This window comes from Cibotium barometz, chromosome 54 (genome assembly GCF_041138505.1).
Source record: "Cibotium barometz isolate CiBa-2024 chromosome 54, ASM4113850v1, whole genome shotgun sequence".
In the NCBI taxonomy this organism is placed as follows: domain Eukaryota; kingdom Viridiplantae; phylum Streptophyta; class Polypodiopsida; order Cyatheales; family Cibotiaceae; genus Cibotium; species Cibotium barometz.
Genome location: NC_141099.1, coordinates 473,616 through 495,517, shown reverse-complemented (window position 1 = coordinate 495,517; position 21,902 = coordinate 473,616). Strand labels below are relative to the sequence as shown.

Here is a 21,902-nt window from a genome sequence, read left to right as displayed (position 1 = left end):
GTGAGGAAGTGATCTTTGTAGAAGTGCATCTTTGTGGGGAGCTCCGAAGGTGTGATCCATGTGCAAATGGTGTAGAGGCTGAGAAGATCTAACCGGATAACCCGGTTGGTATCGTCGCGAGAGAGCCGGAGAAAAGGGGAGTCCAAACTGTACTCAAGGTGGGTAGGCGGTCTGTGTGGAGCCCATATACTAAGAACCAAGTGGAAACTAGTACATACCATACTCCAGAGTGGCCCTCAAGTGCTAGCTGTCTTGAGGAATCCAGGGCAAGCCTCGCGTACCTGTGGGGATCCATGTGTCTGATGCGATGGAGGTATGTGACTGTCTACAAGAGTGCATCCACTTCCATTGGGGCTGCAGCAAACTCTACCTAGATAATTTGGTGTGGCACTGATGGTTTGTTGCGGATCATACGGGAGAGCATCATGACCTGGGGCCTCTCAACGCACTACCAATCCTTATCGGATAAATCTTGCCCCCAAAAGGCTGCTCGATTACATCAAGGCTGGTGTGACGAGGGTGTCAAAAAGCCAGCCCTTCGTCCTAGGCTCTTGGAAATGTTCTTGGAAGCACTGCCGCTCAAGTAAGCTCAAGGCTGCATATCCCCGTGTCACTCTGGCATGTGCTGCGGGAAGCATGGTGAAGCGTGGGCCACTGAAAGTGACACCAAGGTAGACACAGGATGGGACAATCTCCAGAGGATCCCCTCTATCTGTGAAGCTCAATATGGATGTGAAGGGGCGAGAGGTATTGAAGACCATTACCTTGGTTTTACCAAGGTTAATAGTGCAGAAGTCCTATAAGGCATCCGACTGTCTTTGAAGCCCCACGGCTGAGTTTGAGAGGAGGACGATGTCATGTGCATAAAGTAGTATGGGGATCAATATGCCTGTGAGTGTGGGTCCAGCCCTGCCTAATCCGTCAATGAAGCTCGAGATCTCATCAATGTAGAGGCCGAAAAGAGTGGGTGATAGAGGGCAGCCCTCCACCCCAATAGTGCTGGAAATCTCCTGTGATGTACCTCCTGGGGCTCTCACTCGTCCGGTGACGGACTCATAGAGGGCGATGATGCTCCAAACCATGTGAGATGGGACTCCTATCTCTTGTAGACGGTGTAGGAGGTGGGCTCGAGGTACAATATCAAAAGCTTTGCGGAAATCCACAAAGTAGCAGCAAATCCTCTGGTGTCGTGCTCTACCCTCCTCGATGATGGCACGGAGGGTTAAGATGTGGTCAAGGGTAGAGTAGCTCCTCCGAAAGCCAGCCTATCCTGAGGCTTTGCATCCTTGGCTCTCTACAAAAGAATTGAGCTCCGCCTCTAGCACTGATCCATAGAGTTTGGCCAATGTGTGGCCAATCATGATCGTCCTGTAGTTATTAGGATCAAGTGGATCTCCGGCTTTGAGGATGGGGGTGATGGTGTTGGTGGACCAAGAGGGTGGAAATCCTTCACAAAGGGCTCTATTGAACATGTAAGCGAATAGGGGCGCTAGGGTATCATCGGCATGCGATATGTACTCAGCAGTGAGTCCCTCGTGATCGTGGGCTCGCCCATTGCGTAGTCTATGAATGGCTTGAGGACCATGCCCTTTGTGAACGACCTACATTTCCACATGACGAAGCTGAGGGAGACCTCTCGTACATACTCATTAGCCCCATTGATATTTTGGAGAGTGGTATACCATCTATTGGGGGCTGATGCTCCTCTCATGTTCCATGTTTCATGTTCCTATATTCCATAATGAGTTTCCATGGACGGTTTTGTATCACCCCAATGAGATAGCTATGTTTTGTTTCTATTTTACTTTCCATTCCATGATGAGATATGCCATGGACATTATTGTATCGCTTTGGTCTCATAGGCCCATTGGGTCTTTAGTGGATGCTCTCTCTCTCCACCCGCCCCTCCGCCACCACCTCCCATCTCACATTACACTCAGGTCCTTTTTGATCACGAGCTTGACCTTGTTTACTCCAACCACATCTACCGCCAACTCCAGGATGTCGAACCTATCGTCCCCCTATCCACCCTCACATCACAACTCACCACCATACTCCACACATCCGCCACCACTTCTTTCATCTGCTAACGGCGATCTACAACCAAGCCACCTTGCGGTTCCATGCCCGAGAACTATTGGTATGATGATGAATGTCGGGCCACACGCTCCTGTCCTAAGCATGAGGTACGGATTGGGCAAATTACGAAGCGCCAAGCGCAACAGATTTCTCAACGACTCACCCAATGCAAGAAACGGGAGTTCTACGCTCGGAAAGAGGATGAGTTATACCAAGTTTTCTTAGGGTTGAACAAAAAGGCCTCGAGGAAACCCGGAGAACACCGCCCTCCCACACCTATCACCTGCCCGGACACATGGCACAACTATGCATGCTCCCTCTATCATATCCCCCATCAGCTACCCCTACCCCCACCATCAGATCCCCGTCCACAACCTCAACCTTTGGCAGTGGAGCATGTCCTAGACCTGGAGCTGATGAGGGGTTTATATTTATGTCTTACAAAAGGCCTAATGAGCCTATGAGACCGAAGATGATTACAAGTATCTAGGGAATATCATCGTCATGGAAAACTGAAACAAAACTAAAACTGAAACTGGAAACCTAGTAACTGAAGCTAAGTGCTAGGTAAATGTACAGAACAAACGAAGGAGCATGCTATAAAGTATACAATAATGATCATAATATACTCTATCCTGAATCTATGGAAGGGAGGGGTCCATCGATCTCCAAGGAGGGGTCCATGAAGGAGATCCGTCCTCAGGAAGGAGCGGGTGGCCGTAGGATCTGAAATAGTGAAGAGGGGCCGACAAGAAGAGGCCTCCATCGTGGGTCGGTGACATGTAAGGATCACATCCATTTGGGCCTGATGGACTGGTGGTGGTTGTGGTCCAGGGGGGCGAGGTCGTCTCGTAGCTCAGAGCACTGTGGCTCGCAGTAGAGTGACGGATGGTGGAGTAGGTACAACATGCTGGGGCTGGAAGAAGTTGGTGATCCTGAGCTGGGCTGAACTAGCTTGTGAGGTCTGTGCTCTGAGGCGGCTCTCTGTGTGTTGTTGAGTTGTAGCAAGAACAAGCCCAGGCATCTTTGGTCTGGATACTGAAGACCATAGATATTAAGCGTCTACTAAAGATCCAATGGCCTATAAGGCCAAAGTGATACAATAGTGTCCATGTCGTATCTCATCATGGAATGGAAAATAAAATAGAGACAAAACATAACATCTCACGGGGGTGATAATTAAGCTCATATTTTACACGCTTCAATAATGCATTAAAATAAACACTTCAAGCCATAGACGGTGTTTTGAGAGAGAGAGATCAGGGTAAGAACAACAATACTTATGCTCTCATCAACATGCGAGCATAAGTTGGTCGCAGGTTCTGAATCGCATGGGAGTTTCTGGGTGTGTCCCGTTGGGGTGTGAGCATGTCTCGTTTCCTTTTGTTTTAGGTTAGTTTTTGAAGGTGCTGAATGATTATGGCAAACTAGCTATTTTTTAGCTATGTTTGCATGTCAAAATACTCTATTTGATTGATTCAAAGTACATCAACCACTTCCATACAGTGCTACTTACAATTTTCTATACTAAGTTCATGGCACAGTGTTTGCATGCCTGGGAAGGCAGTAATAATTTTACTTTGATGGTGTTTTAACTAGAGTTACCTATGTATTTTATCTTTATTTGCAAAACCTTGTATTTTTGATTGGATCTCCTCTTGTTTTAGACTAGTTTTTGAAGGTGCTGAATGGTTTTGGCAAAGTCAACTGTTTTTGCTTGCATGTCGAAATGTTGTATTTGATTGATTCAAGGTACATTGACAACTTTCATACAGTGCTAGTTACAATTGTCTATACAAAGTACATGGCACAGTGATTGCATTCCAAGCAAAGGGAGTAATAATTTTAGTTTACGGTGTTTCAACCCAGAGTCAATACGTACATTTCTCATCATATTTCCAATTTTATGCAGGAGATGTCATATAATAACTACCTTGATTCTGATGCTGCATGGAATTGCGTTTCGGAATTTGCTTCGCCAACTTGTGTTGTAGTGAAACACACTAATCCTTGTGGGGTGGCTAGCCGAGAGAATTTGCTTCAGGCATACAGGCTGGCGGTGGAAGCAGATCCGGTCAGTGCATTTGGAGGAATAGTCGCATTTAATGTAGAAGTTGATGAGGTAAATCTTTAATCCTCTCTAATGATGTCTAAGATAAGTTTTTCTTTTTTCACTAGAGTTTGTGGCTGACTTTGTACTTAACTTTTAAGATAATTAATTTCAGATATTGCATTTGACAGTTGAACATCATAAGCTCTTTTTGTGCATGTGATAACAATAGTTTTGTTATTGTTTGCTTATCTTTCTCTTCTCCACACCTCTTGCCAACACCTTCATCTGCATCCATTTCCAGCACGATCTTGACCACATTTATCAGGACCACCTCTCCCACCACGTTTCAGCCCTAGACTTATCCCTCCCTATCTCCACCAGTACATCTGAACTCTCTGCATCATCCATAACTCTGCCAATTCCACCTTCCCCTATACCACATGCTCCTCAGCAAGTTTGCCAGTGGGCTCCCAACCTGATGATGGGTGGCATGATGAACAGTGCAAAACCACCAGGCTCTGCCTCTTACTACGCGAGATACAACATGAGCTGATTTCAGCATGTGGGATGCAACGCATCTTCCGTAGACTCACTTGTCGAAAGAAGCATCCTCCATAGACTCACTTGTTGAAAGAAGCGTGCATTTCTGGCCAGACGACAACACGAGTTATACTGATAACTCAGAAGCTTGGCACATTGTTGAGGAAAAAAGAACCCTTGCATCTATCACAGACCCTAGCCTCTGGGAAGTCTATGCTGGACCATAGCTTTACTATATAGGCTATCATAGAGGAGGCGAGGTCATGGAAGAGACGTGTATTGCTGCTTTGTGGATTTCCGCAAAGCCTTTGACTCTGTCCCCCAATCCCGTTTGATTGGATGTATCCAAGAGCTCTAGTTCTAACATGAGATGATATGGGGTTTGATGGCACACTATGAGATGATACTTGACCGAGTATGTGTGCTCGGTGGACTCTCAGGAGATATAATATGTAGCACTATGGGAGTTAAGCAGGGCTGCCCATTTTGACCTACACTCTTCAGTCTATACATTGATGAGATTGCAATATTTGTGGAGAGTTTTGGGGGTAGAGGTGGCCCAGACAGTAGTGGCCATATTGTTATATGCTGACGATATCATCTTGATCTCAGATTCAGCCGAGGGTTTTGCAGAAAAACTTGGATGCATTGGACAGATTTTGCAAGGAGAGAGACCTTATTATCAATTCAGGCAAAATCATGGTTATGGACTTCAACACATCTTATGTGGTAACCTCATGATTATCTTTCTTATGCAAAGAGGCCCAAGTGGAGATTGTGCTGAAGTATGTATACCTTGGAGTCACTTTTACAGGCCCCCAAATTGTATGACCATGGCTGCCACTGACCAACTAGTGAGGGGGCATGCCTCTCTAACCCATCTCTAGAGAGTGTTTTTGGCACATTTTGAGAACCCCTGTACTAAGTGTTGACTCTCTGACACTTTAGTATGAGTAATACGTATGTATGGTGCAACCTATTGGGGGCTAGGCCTAGGGAAGGATTAGTGGAGGAGAATATAGAGGCTACCGGTGATGATGTTGTCACGCATGATCAGGACTAAGCCATCTGAACCACGTGACGTTATACGTGGTGGCCCATTGGTTACAAATGCCCTCTTTTAAACAATCATTTACATTTAGCATCATGTATACATTCTTGACAGAAATCGCCTTCCACAGCTAGCACTAGATTCGTCTATGCAGTTATACAGCGAGAGGGGGAGGGAGCAGGTGAGAGGAGCTGGATCACCCCCCTTCTCGTTGACACGAACCAACCGGGTTATCCGGTTAGATCTTCTCAGCCTCTACACCCATTGCACATGGATCACAACTCCGGAGCTTCCTAGGAAGATGCACTTCTACAGAGATCACTTCCACACACTTAGTCAGGATGGATTCATCCAGTAGCCGAGGCTACTTGAGTGTTCACATGTCCCATGCCATGCGGATTGCGATTGGCCAGATATGGGTTTCATCCTACCGCCTCTGAGTTGGAGACAGGTCGAGCTGAGCGCATCTTTAGAGCCGAGAAGCTCATATGGAGACCTAGAGAGGAGAGGATCTGCCAATTATGCTACACAGAAATTGAGATGGAGGAGCATTATATATACCGCATGGCAGTATACTATGAGATCCACGGGAGGTTTCACTGTCTATTTCGTGAGGGATTTGGTCCACTCTCCAGGATCATTGACTTCCAGGACTAGCGTTGCCTAGGTCTCTTCTTGCTTGAGCTCCGCAGGCACATGGACACCTTCTTGAGAGAGCTTTAGCCCCAGCCACCCCGCTCCCTCCCTTGCCAGCCAACCATCACCAGGTTCTTCCGGATCTTGGAGGTGGAGGACACCAATATAGTGGATCTTATGGACTGTCCTCGAGCTGCTTGGGATCTACCTCGCCCGAGAGGAGCTACCTCGGACCGAGCCTCCGCGCCAGTTGATGGCAGCAGTTGGCAGGAACTTTCCAGTACTGATGTTGGTGGTTCTTGTGTTCGTCAGTCAAAGGAAACTGAAGAGGTAACTTATGCTCTAATGTCTCATAGCATTCGGGACAAAGAAACTCCTGTAGATGAGGATGTTCTTGCCACGGGGACCTCTCGGAAAGCCACGTAGGTGGTAGTTGATTAGTTGCAGAAGGAGGTGCATTCTCCAGGCTTTGTGGTTCCGGATTTAGAGGGGGTGGTTGACAGGTTTCAGAAGGCCTTGCATGGTCTTCAGTAGGTTTCCAGGACTTGGCTTTGCACCGTACCAGGTGTTGATCCTTGAGAGCATTGTGATGCCTCTTTGACTCGGAAGCAGAATGGCTCATTGATTTGGTTGATGGACACCAGATTGGACGGGAGCTTCCTGATGAGGCAGTTGAGCTCATGGTTGCAGATGACTCTTTGGGAGGCAAGATTGCGTATCTTGTGGTTTCTGCGGCATGCGAAGGGTCATGGACTCTTTTACACAAGAGGGGGGTTGATTGATGGAGTCCGACTCCACGTTTGGAGTGACTCGGTTTGGGGAGGAGATCCGGACACGAGGATATCTACTTCAGGCCCAAGAGCAGTTTTATGGAGCAGTAAGAGGCAGTCATCTTTTGCCTTGTCGTCGATAGAGGCAGAGTACCGGGCTGCTTGTGATGCTGCTTGTGAGGTGGTGAGGTTGCAGAGGTTGCATTGCAGGATTGGGCTTCCACTAGAGGAACCCATGGTCATCCAGAGGCACTTTGTTCGTGAACAGTTCGTTGCTGATGACATCTTGCTAGAGTTCTGTTCGACGGAGGACAGTACGGTGGACCTCTTCACGAAGTCGCTACCTCAGGATTTGCTCAGGCGGCACTCCCTGTGGTTGGTTTCTCAGCTAGGAGCTGAGAGGGGGTGTTAGAAGTCATCTCCTGTCTTTCTGTAGACACCAGGGCCTTTGTTGTGGGTGTGCCCGTCCTTGTAGGTGTTGTTCTCATTTTTCCCTACTCTCCGTATTTTTCCCCCATTTTTCCCTATTTTTTTGTGGCTGGGGTGGCAACCGTGTGGTGGAAGGAGGACCTCTGATGCTGGCCGACTGCATTTGTACATGCTGGTGCTGGCTGATTGTTTTGCTTTAGGTCCACGACCTCCCACATGTGTTGGCCGAATCCTTTTTTGGCTGGTCGTGGAGGTTTAGTGCTAGTAGGTTGCCTCTGAAACAGGGCGACTGCACTATGGGGGCCATATAAAATGGCCCCCCAGTCCCTTGTCACGTGTATTATTTTCGGGATCTTCTTTGTGTATATAGAGGAGAGTTACACGCCTCTATCTCTCTCCCTCTCTTGTGCTGTTTTTCTGCATTGTGTTTGCTCTCGTGTTCCCAGATTTGGTCATCATCTCCGCTGCGTATTCTGACAGACTGCTCCTTTAATGCGGTCTTGGTTGGTGCAGATAGCAGCAGGAGGACAGTCGGAAGAAGAGGCAGGGGCAGCAACAGCAACCAGTCCTATCCGGCACAACAGACAAAGGCGGCGACAGTCCTGAAGGCGGGTAGAGAAGCAACAACCGGCAGGTACTGATGACGGGTACACGGGCAGCAGCCGGCAGGTTTGATGGTAGGTACAGGAGCAGTAGCCGGCATGTTTGATGGCGGGTATAGGAGCAGCAGCCGGGATGTGAAAACCAGCAGCCGGCAGGTGAAAACCAATAACACTGTTTCCAATCTAGTCTCAACTAGGCGGCACTCTCTTTCCATTAACCACCCTCATACAGTCATCCACGTGCTGGAGGGAATTTTTCCCCATGCAATCCTTAGTCCAAATATTATTAGGCCTTAAGCAATGGTTAATGCTCGGGCACCCACATTGAAAGGTGTCCAGTGATAATTTTAAATATGAGTGCACACCCAACCTTATAAATTTTAAGTTTTACACTAAATAGATTTTACATTCCCGGTATGGGCCTTCCTATGGAGTGACAATCCAATAGACAAAGCTCGGCACAAATATTAGTCCTACCATGGAGTGACAGTCCCATGGGTAAGACGCAATCCTGGTCATACATGGGTGGCAACAACCATGCTCCCGTCCATATGGCACAATAGTGGTCACACACAGGTCGCACAAAATTGGTTCCCGTCCATGTGACACAAGATGATTGACCCTTTCACATGGGACACTGGCCTAGCCACATGTGAACATGGTACAAATCTGGGCGTTCTATGGAGTGACAGTCCCATAGAAGTGGCTCCAGAAGTGGAGATGGACCAAATGGTGACATAATCCCTACTGTGGCCGAAATCAGCTGCACCCACGTGAGGATGAGCACAGAGAGCTCTCAATGACTTCTTCTAGACTAGAGCCTCGAGAGTAGACCCGACCTCTAGGCTGATATGCAGGAGCCCAACCGAGAGGAGTGACATTAGATAGAGCCACCTAGCTATGCAAAGCCCGACGCCCCCGACATGGTGGCCGCCACCGACGCTCACGAGGATCAGAGCTATCATTTCCCACCACTGGAGAACTTTCTCCCGCCTTGTCAACCTTGCTACATTGGGCACCATGTTGCAGTGCCCTATGCGGGATATTCTTGGCTGATGCGAGAGCTTGAGGCTGTTTGTTGTTTTTTTAAAAACGGATATTTTCTTTTAGTTTTGCTTTCAGTACCATGATGTGTATTCCATGGACACGATGTAACATTTTTGTCTCATAGGTCATTTTGGCCTTTTGAAGACGGTAATACAACTTTCTTTCTTTCTTTTTCTCTCTCACCCCCCTCCCCTCCTGCCTTCCCTTCTTCCTATTTCTTGTTTTTGTCCTTCCCATTATTTTATCAAATAGTTAGAATGTAGCAACTAGCTTATTACTAGAAGGTATCAACTGCTGCGTTTTTGGTGGCATTGAACTGTTTAATGGCCTTTCTGTTATAGAACCTAACTTATTGCCTATTTTATCTGTTCCCTTACAGCTAATGGCATTGAACTGTTTAATGGGCTTTCTGTTATAGAACCTAACTTATTGCCTATTTTATCTGTTCCCTTACAGCTAATGAAGGCCTTGTGTTTGTATTCTGTTTCATCTTTTGACAAGAATGTTAAGTAGTCCTGTGGTTGAGAACAATAAAGATGAAAGGGGAATTTATTAGAAGCTATTATTAATGATTGTGTCTGTTCCAGGCACTTGCACGGGAAATACGTGAATTTAGAAGCCCAACCGATAGGGAAACTCGGATGTTCTATGAAATTGTGGTTGCCCCCAAGTATACACCAAAAGGTTTGGAAATTCTGAAGGGAAAATCAAAAACTTTAAGAATTCTTCAAGCAAAGAAGAGCGAGAAAGGAAGACGCTCATTGAGGCAGGTTGGTGGAGGCTGGTTACTTCAGGAAGCTGATGATGTTACTCCACACAGCATAAGCTTTACACCTGTGACTGAAAAAGCTCCAACTGACAAGCAAATGGAGGATGCCAAGTTTGCATGGTTGTGTGTTAAGCACGTAAAAAGCAATGCAATTGTGGTTGCCAAGGTATGATCTGTGCAAGGACCGGTTGTTTGGATAATTGTTTTTTTTTTTTTTGGAATTTGAGAATTCTCACTTGAATGTGGACTTTCTGCATTTCTTACTTTCAAGGATCAGTGAAACAATTTCCTCAAGTGTCCTATGACCACTTGTAGTAGGGTTGTAAATACCTTGTAGCTTGAAGTGCCTGTGTATCTGGTTGGTGAGTTTCTTCTTTATTTATTGTTTATACAAACACAGGATAATCGCATGCTGGGCATGGGCAGCGGGCAGCCAAATCGTGTTAAGAGTTTACAGATTGCACTTGAAAAGGCTGGAAAGGAGGCCGAGGGTGCTGCTCTTGCAAGTGATGCTTTCTTTCCATTTGGTAATATGCTGTTGAAATCCTTGAAAGTTTTCCGGTTGCATTTAATTGCTGAACACTCATTGTCAAGAAGAAATTCAAGAACTAACATGTCAATGCAAAAAGTTGTAGCATGTGTGCATGCCTACAAAAAGAACCACTTTTAAATGGTCTTGCAGTTATTATCAGTTATTGCCGTGTTTCATGTGACACCAAAAATGTACCCCCAAAAAAGGCCCTCGCTCAGTGGCTGCATCCTCCTCCCCTTCTTATCCCCATCTCTTTTCCCTAGCTGGCACATGGTTAAGAGCTTGATGATATAGCTAGGGTCATGTCTTTGTGCCTGACAAAGAGCAAGATGACCATGCAAACTCTCGTATTCTTCATACTTTCATTGAATCAATATCCATCCCTGGACAGGCATAACGCTACGAATTATTGCACTTGTCCAAAAATTAGTAGCATGTGTAAACCAAGCAGAGTTGGATCCCATGGTCACACATAGCTTAGCCAGTATTGCTGCATTATGTTTTGGGCTGAGGTGCAACAATAACAAAAGGTCAATTTCCATGTGACTTAAGGCTTGAGGAACACGGCAAAGATTAAAATAAAAGAGAGCACCAAGGAGGAGAGGGCAGCTTAAAGAAGACCGGACACTATATCTATTCTATTAAGCACAGGTTTTTCTCTCCCGCCACATGTCACTCTCTCTACCATCTCCTCTTAATCTCCTCCAAAACCATCTCCTCTCCTCCTCCTCTAGCCTTGTGGCAGCAGTGTACAAGGGTGGACAACTACTACTCAGTTCACAAACAGTGGGAAAACACTTCTAATTGCTGGAAGGAAAGTCCCCCGATATCATGAGAACCTCGGAGGGATTTGAAAGGGCTCTTCGGAAATAAACAAACAACCGGACAGAATCTCCAGAGAAGAGCAATTGATTCCGAGCATGGTAGATAGCCCACAATACCCAGAATTTGGTCCAGTCAAGGAAGTTTGAATAGTTTGGTAGGGGAGGAGAAAGGCAACCAAAAAGTCAGAACATTCGACCGAATCGCCTCTCCGGAAAACGAGCCCGAAGATGTGCAGACAGATCATCAAGAAAATTGTGAGTGTGCGAACAATACCACAGAAGGTGAGGCAATGTCTTGTGGAATGAGAGCACTGCCTACAAGAAGCAGTGGCAATGCACATTCGTAGCAAAAGAGATCCAATTGGGAATACCCCAACCAGACATCTTCACAGAAGCAATTGTTGCAATGTTCTCTTCCAAATTTGTTTCAATGCAGCTTTCCACCAAGCAAGAGATTTTGACATATGCCAAGAAGCGATTTGCATGATCCTCAATCCATGGAGGTTGTAAGAGTAACCTATAAGCCTTGGCTGTAGACAAATTGCAGAATGGTACAACTGTATATCCTGGAAGGTGCCTATAAAAACGCCAATCTTGAATTCTTAGTGTTTCCTCAAGCATTGGGATTGGCTGAAAGGGCTGCCTTATTTCTGAAATGAGTCTCCAAATTGGCTTGTGATGCATCCCCAAATTGCATTGTCTGAGTGACTGCACGTGGGAAAGTGAGAACATAACCATTTTCATCCACGACGTCGCATATGCGACGAATTCCCAATGTAGAAAGATTATAGGTGTTTCTTGGTTGAGACAAAGCAAGCGGTGGATGAAACACCTTGCTTCGTGAGTTTCCCTAATTTAGAGGCCTACCAAACCATTGCAAGTGACACAATATAGCCTACCAATCTCGAATGAGTGCAGTCGAATATGGAGAGCGTGGAATACGACCATGAAAATGCCCAAAAATTATATCATCATTGATGATCCTTTAACTATTTGGCCCTCCTAGCTCTTTTCACATGATGGAACTCATGCCCGGACTCATGGACAGATTGATGGATACATGGGAATAGGGTTCCTAATATTGGCATTGGACAAAGCACCAATCTTGGTCAAAAAGCAAGAAAAAGCAAAAAGTCAAACTTTGTTGACCAAAAGCTGAAGGTACCATTAGAAAGAGGAAAGTGAGCAGCTCCAATGCCAAAAAGCAAGGCCTTGAAGCCACAAAAGCATAAATCAAGAAATTTGGCCATTTTTGACTATTATTAAAATATTTAAAAGAGAAAAACAAAAAGCAAAGCAAAAAGGCAAAACCAAGCACGGCAAAAAGCAGGGACCTCTTTTCAAATATATAAGAAGCTTGTACCCTCTCGAAGAATCATAAATTTTGCTAAGAACCACCCTGGGAGAAGTTATCTCGAAGAGTTAGAGCATCATCATCATCATCTCCACCTCTACTCTCCTCCTCTACCTAGTTTGAAATACTACTACCGTTGCAGAACCACTGTTGCTGAAAGTGCCATGGCCTCTACTTGCCGAGCCACCAATGGCGCCGCTGCCCAGAGCTGGCCTTCGCTGCCTGCCCGTGCAGTGTTGCCACCGCTTGGATCCGTGCAGCGCTGTCGCCTGCCTTAGTGCCATGCTGCCGCCACTTGGACCCGCCTTTGTGCCACGTTGCCGCGTTGCCTGGATCTGCCGCCGCCCCTGTGCAACGCCGCCTCCACTACTGCCCTAGAGCCATCTCTGCTGCCTATTAGCTGCGCGTTCGCCGGCTTGTTTGCTCCTCCTCAATCAGCACCACTTTTGAGCCACCTTCTTTGGAGGGTTGCCACGCTTTGAAGAATTGTCACCTCCTCTCTTTCGGTGAAAGAAGCTTGGACATGGAGAGCTTGGACATCGAGAGCTTGAACATGGAATTTGGGCATGGAACTTGAACATGGAACCTGAATATGGAACTTGGACATGAAGAGCTTGGACATATAACTTGAACATGGAACTTGGGCATGAAGGTTGGACATAAACATGGAACTTGGACATATAGCTTGGGCATGAAGCTTGGACATAAACATGGAACTTGGACATATAGCGTGGACATGGAGAGCTTGGACATATAGCTTGAACATGGAACTTGAACATGGAACTTAAACATGGGAACTTGGACATATAGCTTGGGCATGAAGCTTGGACATAAACATGGAACTTGGATATATAGCTTGGGCATGAGTGAAGTGAGGTGAGAGGAGGGACGAGTGCCCGTAGAGTGCAACGTGGCGGTGTGACAACGCTCGTGGGAGACGCGGTGGAATTGCTTCTCAAGGAGTTGTAGATCTTGGAGACCTCAAGGGTTACGAGCTCGGCCATTGGAAGGATCCTCACGATGTTGCGGTTCACCAGGTAATCTCTTTTTGGATGTGTTTCAAGGAGGGTTACGGTGAGCCTTAACAGTGTCCGTGGATTGTTCCTGAATAAATTCCAGAAAGAGAGCGGGGCTTGTTCCCTGCTCAGTGTGGTGTATTGTGCAAGATTCCTATTCCCTTCTCTCTCTCCCCCATCTCTCTATATCTTTATCTCTTAGACACATGGTAGAATCTGTCACGGCACGCCCTGTTGGGCTTACAGTGGTATCAGAGCAAGATTTCTCTTGAAGAAACTTTCTTGGGGTGACAAAGCTATGTCGAGAGCAGAGGGAGATGAAGGGCCTCATGAAGAGAACAACCATGAGGTTGATACAAAAATTCTTGATGGAAACCAAGGTCATCAGAAGAGTACCATGAATTTCAGCAGTTCATATGATTTTTCAGAAAATTCCTTGCTTGGAGAACTGCGAGGGAACAAGACCAAAGAAGGGCTCAGATATCTGAAGACTTTATCAAAGAACAAGCCACGGAGTGGAATCCGCCAAAGCTATCTAAGAGGCAGAGGAGTTACCATTGCAGAAGGATCTAGAGCTACTTGGTCTATTACTTGTGGAGAAAACAGGGAGGCTATTCTGAGGCCAACTTTTTTTTTTTTCCAGATGAGGTGACTTCAAGATAGCGAGGGAAAGGAAGGCAAAAGAAATTACATCAACAAGTAAGATAGACTTCAAGCCGGGAGAGAAGAGCGTCAAGTTTGATGCTTTTCATGGAAAGCAGGATATCGAGAAAGCTTTAAGTTTGAAGCTGATGTGCAGAAGGAATGGGATGAGGTAATGCAGAAAGTTAGTGAGAATGTGGCATCATACCTTAACAACTTTTCAGCACTTTCTTTGAAGCTTACTTCTTATACTCCCATTCCATCACTAATGGAAATGCGTAAGTCTATCAAAGCAAGGTTGCATTTAAAACCCGTTTTTTATTATTTAGGACGTTTTGGATTTGCAAACGTTTCAAACCTGTTTTTTATTTTTATATTTAGACTTGCACTTGTTACTCTCTTTAGAAGAGGTTTTTTCCCCGTGTCCTTTTTGGCTTGCCCATTGGGAGGTCTAAGCATTGGTTCTTCAAACTTAGCTTATTTTCATGTCATATTATGGAACATGTCATGACAACACATGGATGATGATCCATATGATTTTAACATTAAAAAGTATGTAACGTTTTTTACGTACTCTATACCACGTACTAACACGCCAATGTTCTATACCACGTACTAACTCGTATCGTTTTGTACGTTTGCAACTACCTTATGTCAAAGACAACAAGGAAGCAGATGCATTATCTCGGAGACCCTTGAGCCATTCTGTTTCTTTGGGTTATCATATGGACTTCACTTTGATAAATGATCTTTATGCTACCAAAGAGGATTTCAAACATGTGTTGGAACAGATTGCACAATAGAGATTTGGTGACTTTTTATGTCATCAAGAAGAGTTTTCTTATGATGCAAGCCCAGGATATGTATGACACAAGGAATTGAGGCCAAAGTAATGGAAGAGTGCCATGCTTCTCCCTATTGGGCAAAGCACTAATCTTGGTCAAAAAGCAAGAAAAATCAAAAAGTCAAACTTTGTTGAGCAAAAGCTGAAGGCATCATTGGAAAGAGGACATTGAGTTGGATCAAAAAGCTAAAAATTTATTGGACATGGAAATTTGGGCATGGAACTTACACATGGAACTTGAACATGGAACTTGGACATATAGCTTGGACATTTAACTTGAAGAAGAGGACATATAGCAATTTTTCGCTTTTTGATCCAGACTGAAGGTACCATTGGGAAGAGGACATGGAGAGCTTGGACATGGAAATTTGGGCATGGAACTTCCACATGGAACTTGGACATATATAGCTTGGACATATAACTTGAACATGGAACTTGGGCATGAAGCTTTGACATAAACATGGAACTTGGACATATAGCTTGGGCATGAAGCTCGGACATAAACATGGAACTTGGACATATAGCTTGGGCATGAAGCTCGGACATAAACATGGAACTTGGACTTATAGCTTGGACATGGAGAGCTTGGACATATAGCTTGAACATGGAACTTCCGCATGGAAGTTGAACATGGAACTTTGACATATAGCTTGGGCATGAAGCTTGGACATAAACATGGAACTTGGACATATAGCTTGGGCAAGAAGCTTGGACATGAACATGAAACTTGGTCTTGGATTTGGACTTGAACTTGGTTCGAGACTTAGATTTGGATATAAACTTCGATTTGGACTTGGATCTGGACTTGGATCCGGACTTGGGTTTGGACTTGGATGTGGACTTGGATTTATTGGATTTGGATTTGGATATTGGATTTGGTACTAGCCCGGTGAGAGATACTTGTGGGTCATTTCCGTGGTGTGCTCGGCATCAGAGATCTCGTGCCTCGACATCAAGCTCGACTTGGATATCCTACATCGGCATATTTGTTTGTTTTGTATTCATTGATTGTATTGGTCCTGGCCAGCGTGCTCGTGGATTGTTCCTGAATAAATTCCTAAAAGGGGCGAGGCCTTTTCCTCGTTCAGTGTCGTGTACTGTGCAAGATCCCTATTTCCTATGTTTTGCCTTTGCCTTTGTCATGTGCCATAAATGCCTGATCATGGCCATGCATACCCCCAGATAAGTTCTTCCTTGTCTACTCTTCTTACAACAAAAGTCCCACCAATTCTTGGAATGTGATTGGGGTAGGGTTTTCCCTCATGGACAGGTTGAGTGATGTGCGGAAGCTCAAGTATGACTTGTAGTGTCATAGAGACTAGATGGCTGTTCAGAGTTACTTCATCAATGTTTAACAACTGCTCATGACAATCATCAAGTGATCTGACATTTTGTCCCCCTCATTCATATGCATATCATCAATTTGTCCTCCAGATACATAACCTTGGCTTGGAACATGGCCTCCAAAGTATCCCAAGCGTGCTTTGACGTCTTGCAAGACCAACAAAGCAATTAAGGACATGACCCGTGCATCTTTCACATCCCATCTCTTTGCTCCTGTGAGGGCGGAATAGGTGTTGCAGGTCGGGCTTGGGCCTACTAACCACCTTGCCCATCACCTCTTTGAGGTGTGCCAAGCGCAATGTTTGCAAGATGGGTATCATCCCCGCTCACAAAACGCCATAGGCCCTTGTCCACAAGCAAGTTTTTGATCATAAAGCTTTGGAGGAAGTAATTACTCCCGTCAAGCTTGTCTTCCTATGTCAATACATCTCGAGCATTTTGTGCCATTTCTAAGTGCAAATGGAGGGGCAGCAATGTACACAATTTATGATATGCTTTTTGTCAACTTCCCCTTGGGAAATGCAACACAGTGCAAATTGCTATGTAGCAGTCAATTGCAGAAAAGTCATGTAGAGAGAAATTTACAGCTGAAAGCAGAATTGGCGAGAAATTTTGCTACCTTGAAGGGGTTGAATGCCCCAATTTGTGCTGAAATTGCAAAAAGCCCCAAATTTTGAAATGTACAGGTGTTGCAGGTACAAATGCAAGTAGGTACTAATGGTGTGAACAATACGACTGCAAGTATGGTGACTCGCGAGGATATATGAACTGTTTGGTGACAAAGTGAGGATGTATGGTCGGGTACGGGCTTGCGCATGCATATAGATAGGTAGGGATGTACCTTTCCCAAGCATATGGTCGTGTGGAGACGTATGCGCGAATATATCCTCCTAAGCTTTGCTCCACCCTCTCCGTTTGCCCATCGAACTGAGGATGACTAGAGGTACTCAAGCTCAGCATAGACTCCATGTCCTAGAAACCAGTTACGAGAAGTGTCCAGAAAACTGAGTGCCTATCAGTCACTATGTCACAAGGTAGACCATACAATCTGAAAAGTTTCTCAACAAACTGTGCGCCAATTCAACAGTTCTCATGGTTGTCCTTGGTGATAAGTCTGATATATCTGTATGCCGGATTGTGCTGAGATTAGGAGAGGAATTCATTATGATTGTTGACCCTCCTAAAGCAAGTGACTCTATCATCTTGCAACAATAATCCGTTCGGCATCTAGTGTTGATGACGAGCCACCCTAATAGGTGGTACAATCCTTGAGGAGTCGTATGAAATTGTGGAACTCCCTGCCTGAACGTGGTGCCAATACCGACTGAAATGCCCATCAGTTTGACACAGCCCTTTTAGGGAATCATACAAGTCAACACTAATCTTGGTGAAACTCAAAAGATTCACCTCTCCAATCCGACTCAAAAGCATCTGCAACCTGATCCAAACTGCCCTTCCTATCTATCAAATCATCCGCTCTGGGAAGTGGATGCCTGTTCTTTTTCGTAACCTTATTCAACTTTTTGTAATTCACACATCCACCAAGTACCATCCTTTTTGTGCTTCAAAAGCACTCGAGCTCCGCAGGGAGATTTACTCGTGCGTATTTGTCCCATTTGGAGATATTTGGACAACTGTCGGGTAATCTCATTCTCTTCCAGTTGGCTCATCCTGTAAGGTACTATATTTACAAGCTGACACCTTGGAATAAAATCAATCTTATGATCTATTGACTAACTGAGTGGCAAACCATAAGGCAATTCAACAGGAAGACATCGGCAAAATCCGCCCTCTAGGGCCTATGTCTCCCAAGCATCCAACTTAACTGGATTCAAACTACAATTAACATTAGATGAAGTTTGAAAGGGGATCCAGAACACACTGATACACCTCATAACCTGAATTTCCAATAATATTATGAAGTTCTTCTGAATTTACCAAAGTAGAGGGTCGGACCGCAAAATCACCCTTTACCCAAATAGAGGTACGAACCTTCTCAGAGGTACAAGGAATTACTAGGGCTGACTGGCTTGGCCTGTGGGAGTGGAACGTTGTTGGAAGCAAGGCCTGATCTTTGGTGGTTGTTATGGTCAGTGTGTACTTGATCTCAGTATGCGTGAATGGTTGCCAAGCCGTGTGTTGTGTGTGTACTTGGTCAACATAATGTGTAAGTGTATATCTGTGTGTGAACTCACTCTTATGAGTGAGGTAATATGTTTGTCTGAACCACCTCTTAAGAGGGGTTACAATATTTGCTTGTGATCTGACATAAGCAGTGATGTCAAGAGGAGAACCTTTGTAACCTATAACGGTACATGTACTTCATTGAAGAAATCATTTAATAATATCAAAGTCACATCATTGAGTTGTGTACTTTTCTCTCTCTCTCTCTCTCTCTCTCTCTCTCTCTCTCTTTAAGAGCTTTGTTCTCTCTCTAACGCTCTCTCCTTCACTGTGTTGTTTACACTCCATAGCCATGTATCTCTTGGACCCTTCATAGCTGCAGCTCTACCTTGAAATCCAACATGGTATCAGAGCCGGTGCCTACTAATCTATGCTGCCTTGCTGCCGTCATATTAGTGGGTTCACTAATGTCTACGCCAACTGCAGCTCTGTTTTCAGCCAGCGCTGCCCAACTGTGTTCGTAATGCTGACCTCCTACACGACCTCTGAGCTACCCACCATAGCTGCCGAGTGTCCACTGTACATCGACTGCCAGCTGTTCATACTGCCGCTTCAGTTCTGCTTGCCTGACTGTACACACATATGCCTCACAGTGGGCTGCCCATAAGCACCTCAGCATCAGCTAACCGCCTGTACATGCTGGACACTCTGCATTTGCAGCAGCCTCGCACATGAATGAAGGGGGGGAAGGGGGAAGGTGGGGGCTCCACAACAAAAACGACCAGCAGACACAAGGTACAAAGTAAAATTTGGGGCTTTTCAAGAATCTACCATCTGAAGTGCTCCTGCAGAAAATTAGGAAGTTAAATTTGGGGCTTTTTAATTTTTATGCAAATCCTACTTAATCAAAGCACTAATCTTAAACCCCCCAACATTTTTCAAATTGAGAGCATATATCAAGCTTTGGCAACCTCCTATAGCATCAGTTTCAGAAAGCCCTAATTTTTGGGAAACCCTAATTTTTCTGGAGGGATGAGATAAATTATCTACTTTATGTAATGATTCAACTTCTGAGCCACCAAATGAGTAGGCCAAGTTGGAATCAAGGGGGGGTGATGATAAATGTGGTGCTACAGAGCACAAATGTACATTTCACTTTGTGTTAAATTTCTGTGTTTTTTTTTTCTATGTCAAGATGTGTTTGTGTTTTGCATGTTAGACCAAGTTGTGTTTTAGTGTTTATCATGGTTGTAACCAGCTCTAGTCACCTTATGATGTAGGCCATGTGGATTGTGTGTGATTTGGCTGGTCCTTTTTGGTTGTTAGCTCTACCCAAGGTGCACCAATGCGGGCATGTGAAAGAGGACTTCGGGTCCTGATTTATCCTTGCAATAGCAGGAGAGATAGCTCTTGAGTGGGGTTTGTTGGAAGCCATGCCTTTTCGCTATGGTTGTTATGGTCGGTGTGTACTTGATCTCAGTGTGTGTGAATGACTGCTAAGCCGTGTTGTGTGTTCTTGGTCACCATAGTGTGTAAGTATATGTTCATGTGTGAACGAACATATACTTATGTATATGTTCGTGTGTGAACGAACATATACATGAGAGTGGGTTCGTTCGTATGTGAACGAACCCACTCTTATGAGTGAGGTAGTATGTTTGTGTATGAACCACCTCTTAGAGAGGTTATAATAATATCTAGATATTTGTGTGTGATTTGACATAAGGACTGATGTCAGGAGGAGAACCTTTGTAACCTGTGTGTGATTTGACATAAGGAGTGATGTCAGGAGGAGAACCTTTGTACTTCATTGAAGAAATCAATTACTTACATCAATAGTCACATCATTGAGTTGTGTACTTCTCTCTCTCTAACCGTCTCTTCTTCTTTGTTTGCTGTTTACACTCCATAGCCATGTATCTCTTCGACCCTTCATAGCTGCAGCTCTACCTTGAAATCCAACAAACCTTAGCCCCTGGCTTGGGGGTAGTTGCGGATGCGACCTACGGCTGGGTGGTGAGCTTGCTTGTGCTCTTCTATGTTGTTTGTACTAGCCTTGTTTGGCTTCTGAATTAGGGTTGAATCCTGGAGGGATCTTACATGTGTCCTCATGAAATACCGAGCTCTCCCATAGCTCCTCGAGGTGACCCACGAGGGAGCTCCAGCTCATTCATAGAAAACCCCAGATGTTTTATTAGGAGGCCTCCTTCCAGACTATTACTTAACTGCATCATCTCTGTACATTAGACAGAGATTGCGTCTGGAGATTAATCCTCCCAGCAGCTGGCACATGATGGATAGCGCAGGTCATGGTATGTGTATTTAATTGGAAATTGTCTCATAAGTAAGGTCCACCACCTTAGTTAAATGCTATTATACTAAGGTTCATGCTTTCCTCACATTCCAACCCTCAACTAATTAATGCAAAACCAATTTTCTCTCTTCCTCTTTCCCTCTCCCTAGAATATTCTTCAGCCTTCCTTGCTCTAATGTGTAATTTTTTGTCTCTTTACAGCTTGGAATGATGCAGTAGAGGATGCATGCAAGGCAAAAATCAGTGTTATCGCTCAACCAGGTGGTAGTATGAGGGATCAGGATGCAGTTGACTGTTGTAACAAGTATGGAGTGGCAATGCTGACCACCAACATCAGGCATTTTAGGCATTAGGCTCAACTAATAGAGTAGGTCAGTAGTCAAAATTATGAATGCATTGTTAATGATGGCTGAAATTTTTTTAAAAGTTTGTTAACATCTGTGGCGTTTTTTTGATGCTCTGCATAAAAAGAGTAGCAACCTTCTAACAAAGCATGGCATGCATTTTATGCTTTTGCAAGTTTAGATCATCACAGCTTAACACCTTGCATTCTATATGATCTCACAGAAAGCTAAGAGTTTATGTGATGCTTTAAATTTGAGTGTCGCCCTAGCTGAGTTATTACTACTCAAAAAAGCACTGGTTAGCATATATTTATGCCTTTCAAGTTATTAACTGAGGTTATTCCTTTGAGTTAGCTGAATATACTACTGCGTTAAGTCTTGAAGTATTCTTAAGTATTCGAACGTGCAATTGCCTGTTGATGTTCATGTCGTTGAGTTTTTAATTCGCTTGGCGAATAAGCAACCAAGGGTAAGTGAGAGCAGCGCATAACCACGCGAACAGCAAGAATAGAGAGGGAAATCCGTTGCACAAGGATGACATTAACTTTATCCAATTTCAACGGGTATCTTTCTTAGCAAGGAAGCAAA

At 44.8% G+C, this 21,902-nt stretch overlaps 1 protein-coding gene across 2 annotated transcripts in view; it reads left to right on the top strand.

Moving 5' to 3' along the window:
* LOC147607754 (AICARFT/IMPCHase bienzyme family protein) overlaps positions 1-21,510 on the top strand; it is an 82,296-nt gene extending 60,786 nt beyond the window's left edge. For both annotated transcript variants that reach the window (XM_086790171.1, XM_086790170.1), the window contains exons 8-11: positions 3,992-4,201; positions 9,795-10,142; positions 10,377-10,503; positions 21,172-21,510. In XM_086790171.1, coding sequence (XP_086646297.1) covers positions 3,992-4,201; positions 9,795-10,142; positions 10,377-10,503; positions 21,172-21,323 — 837 coding nt within the window. In that variant the 3' untranslated portion in view covers positions 21,324-21,510. The remainder of the gene's footprint in view (positions 1-3,991; positions 4,202-9,794; positions 10,143-10,376; positions 10,504-21,171) is intronic.
* Positions 21,511-21,902: the final 392 nt, after the last annotated feature.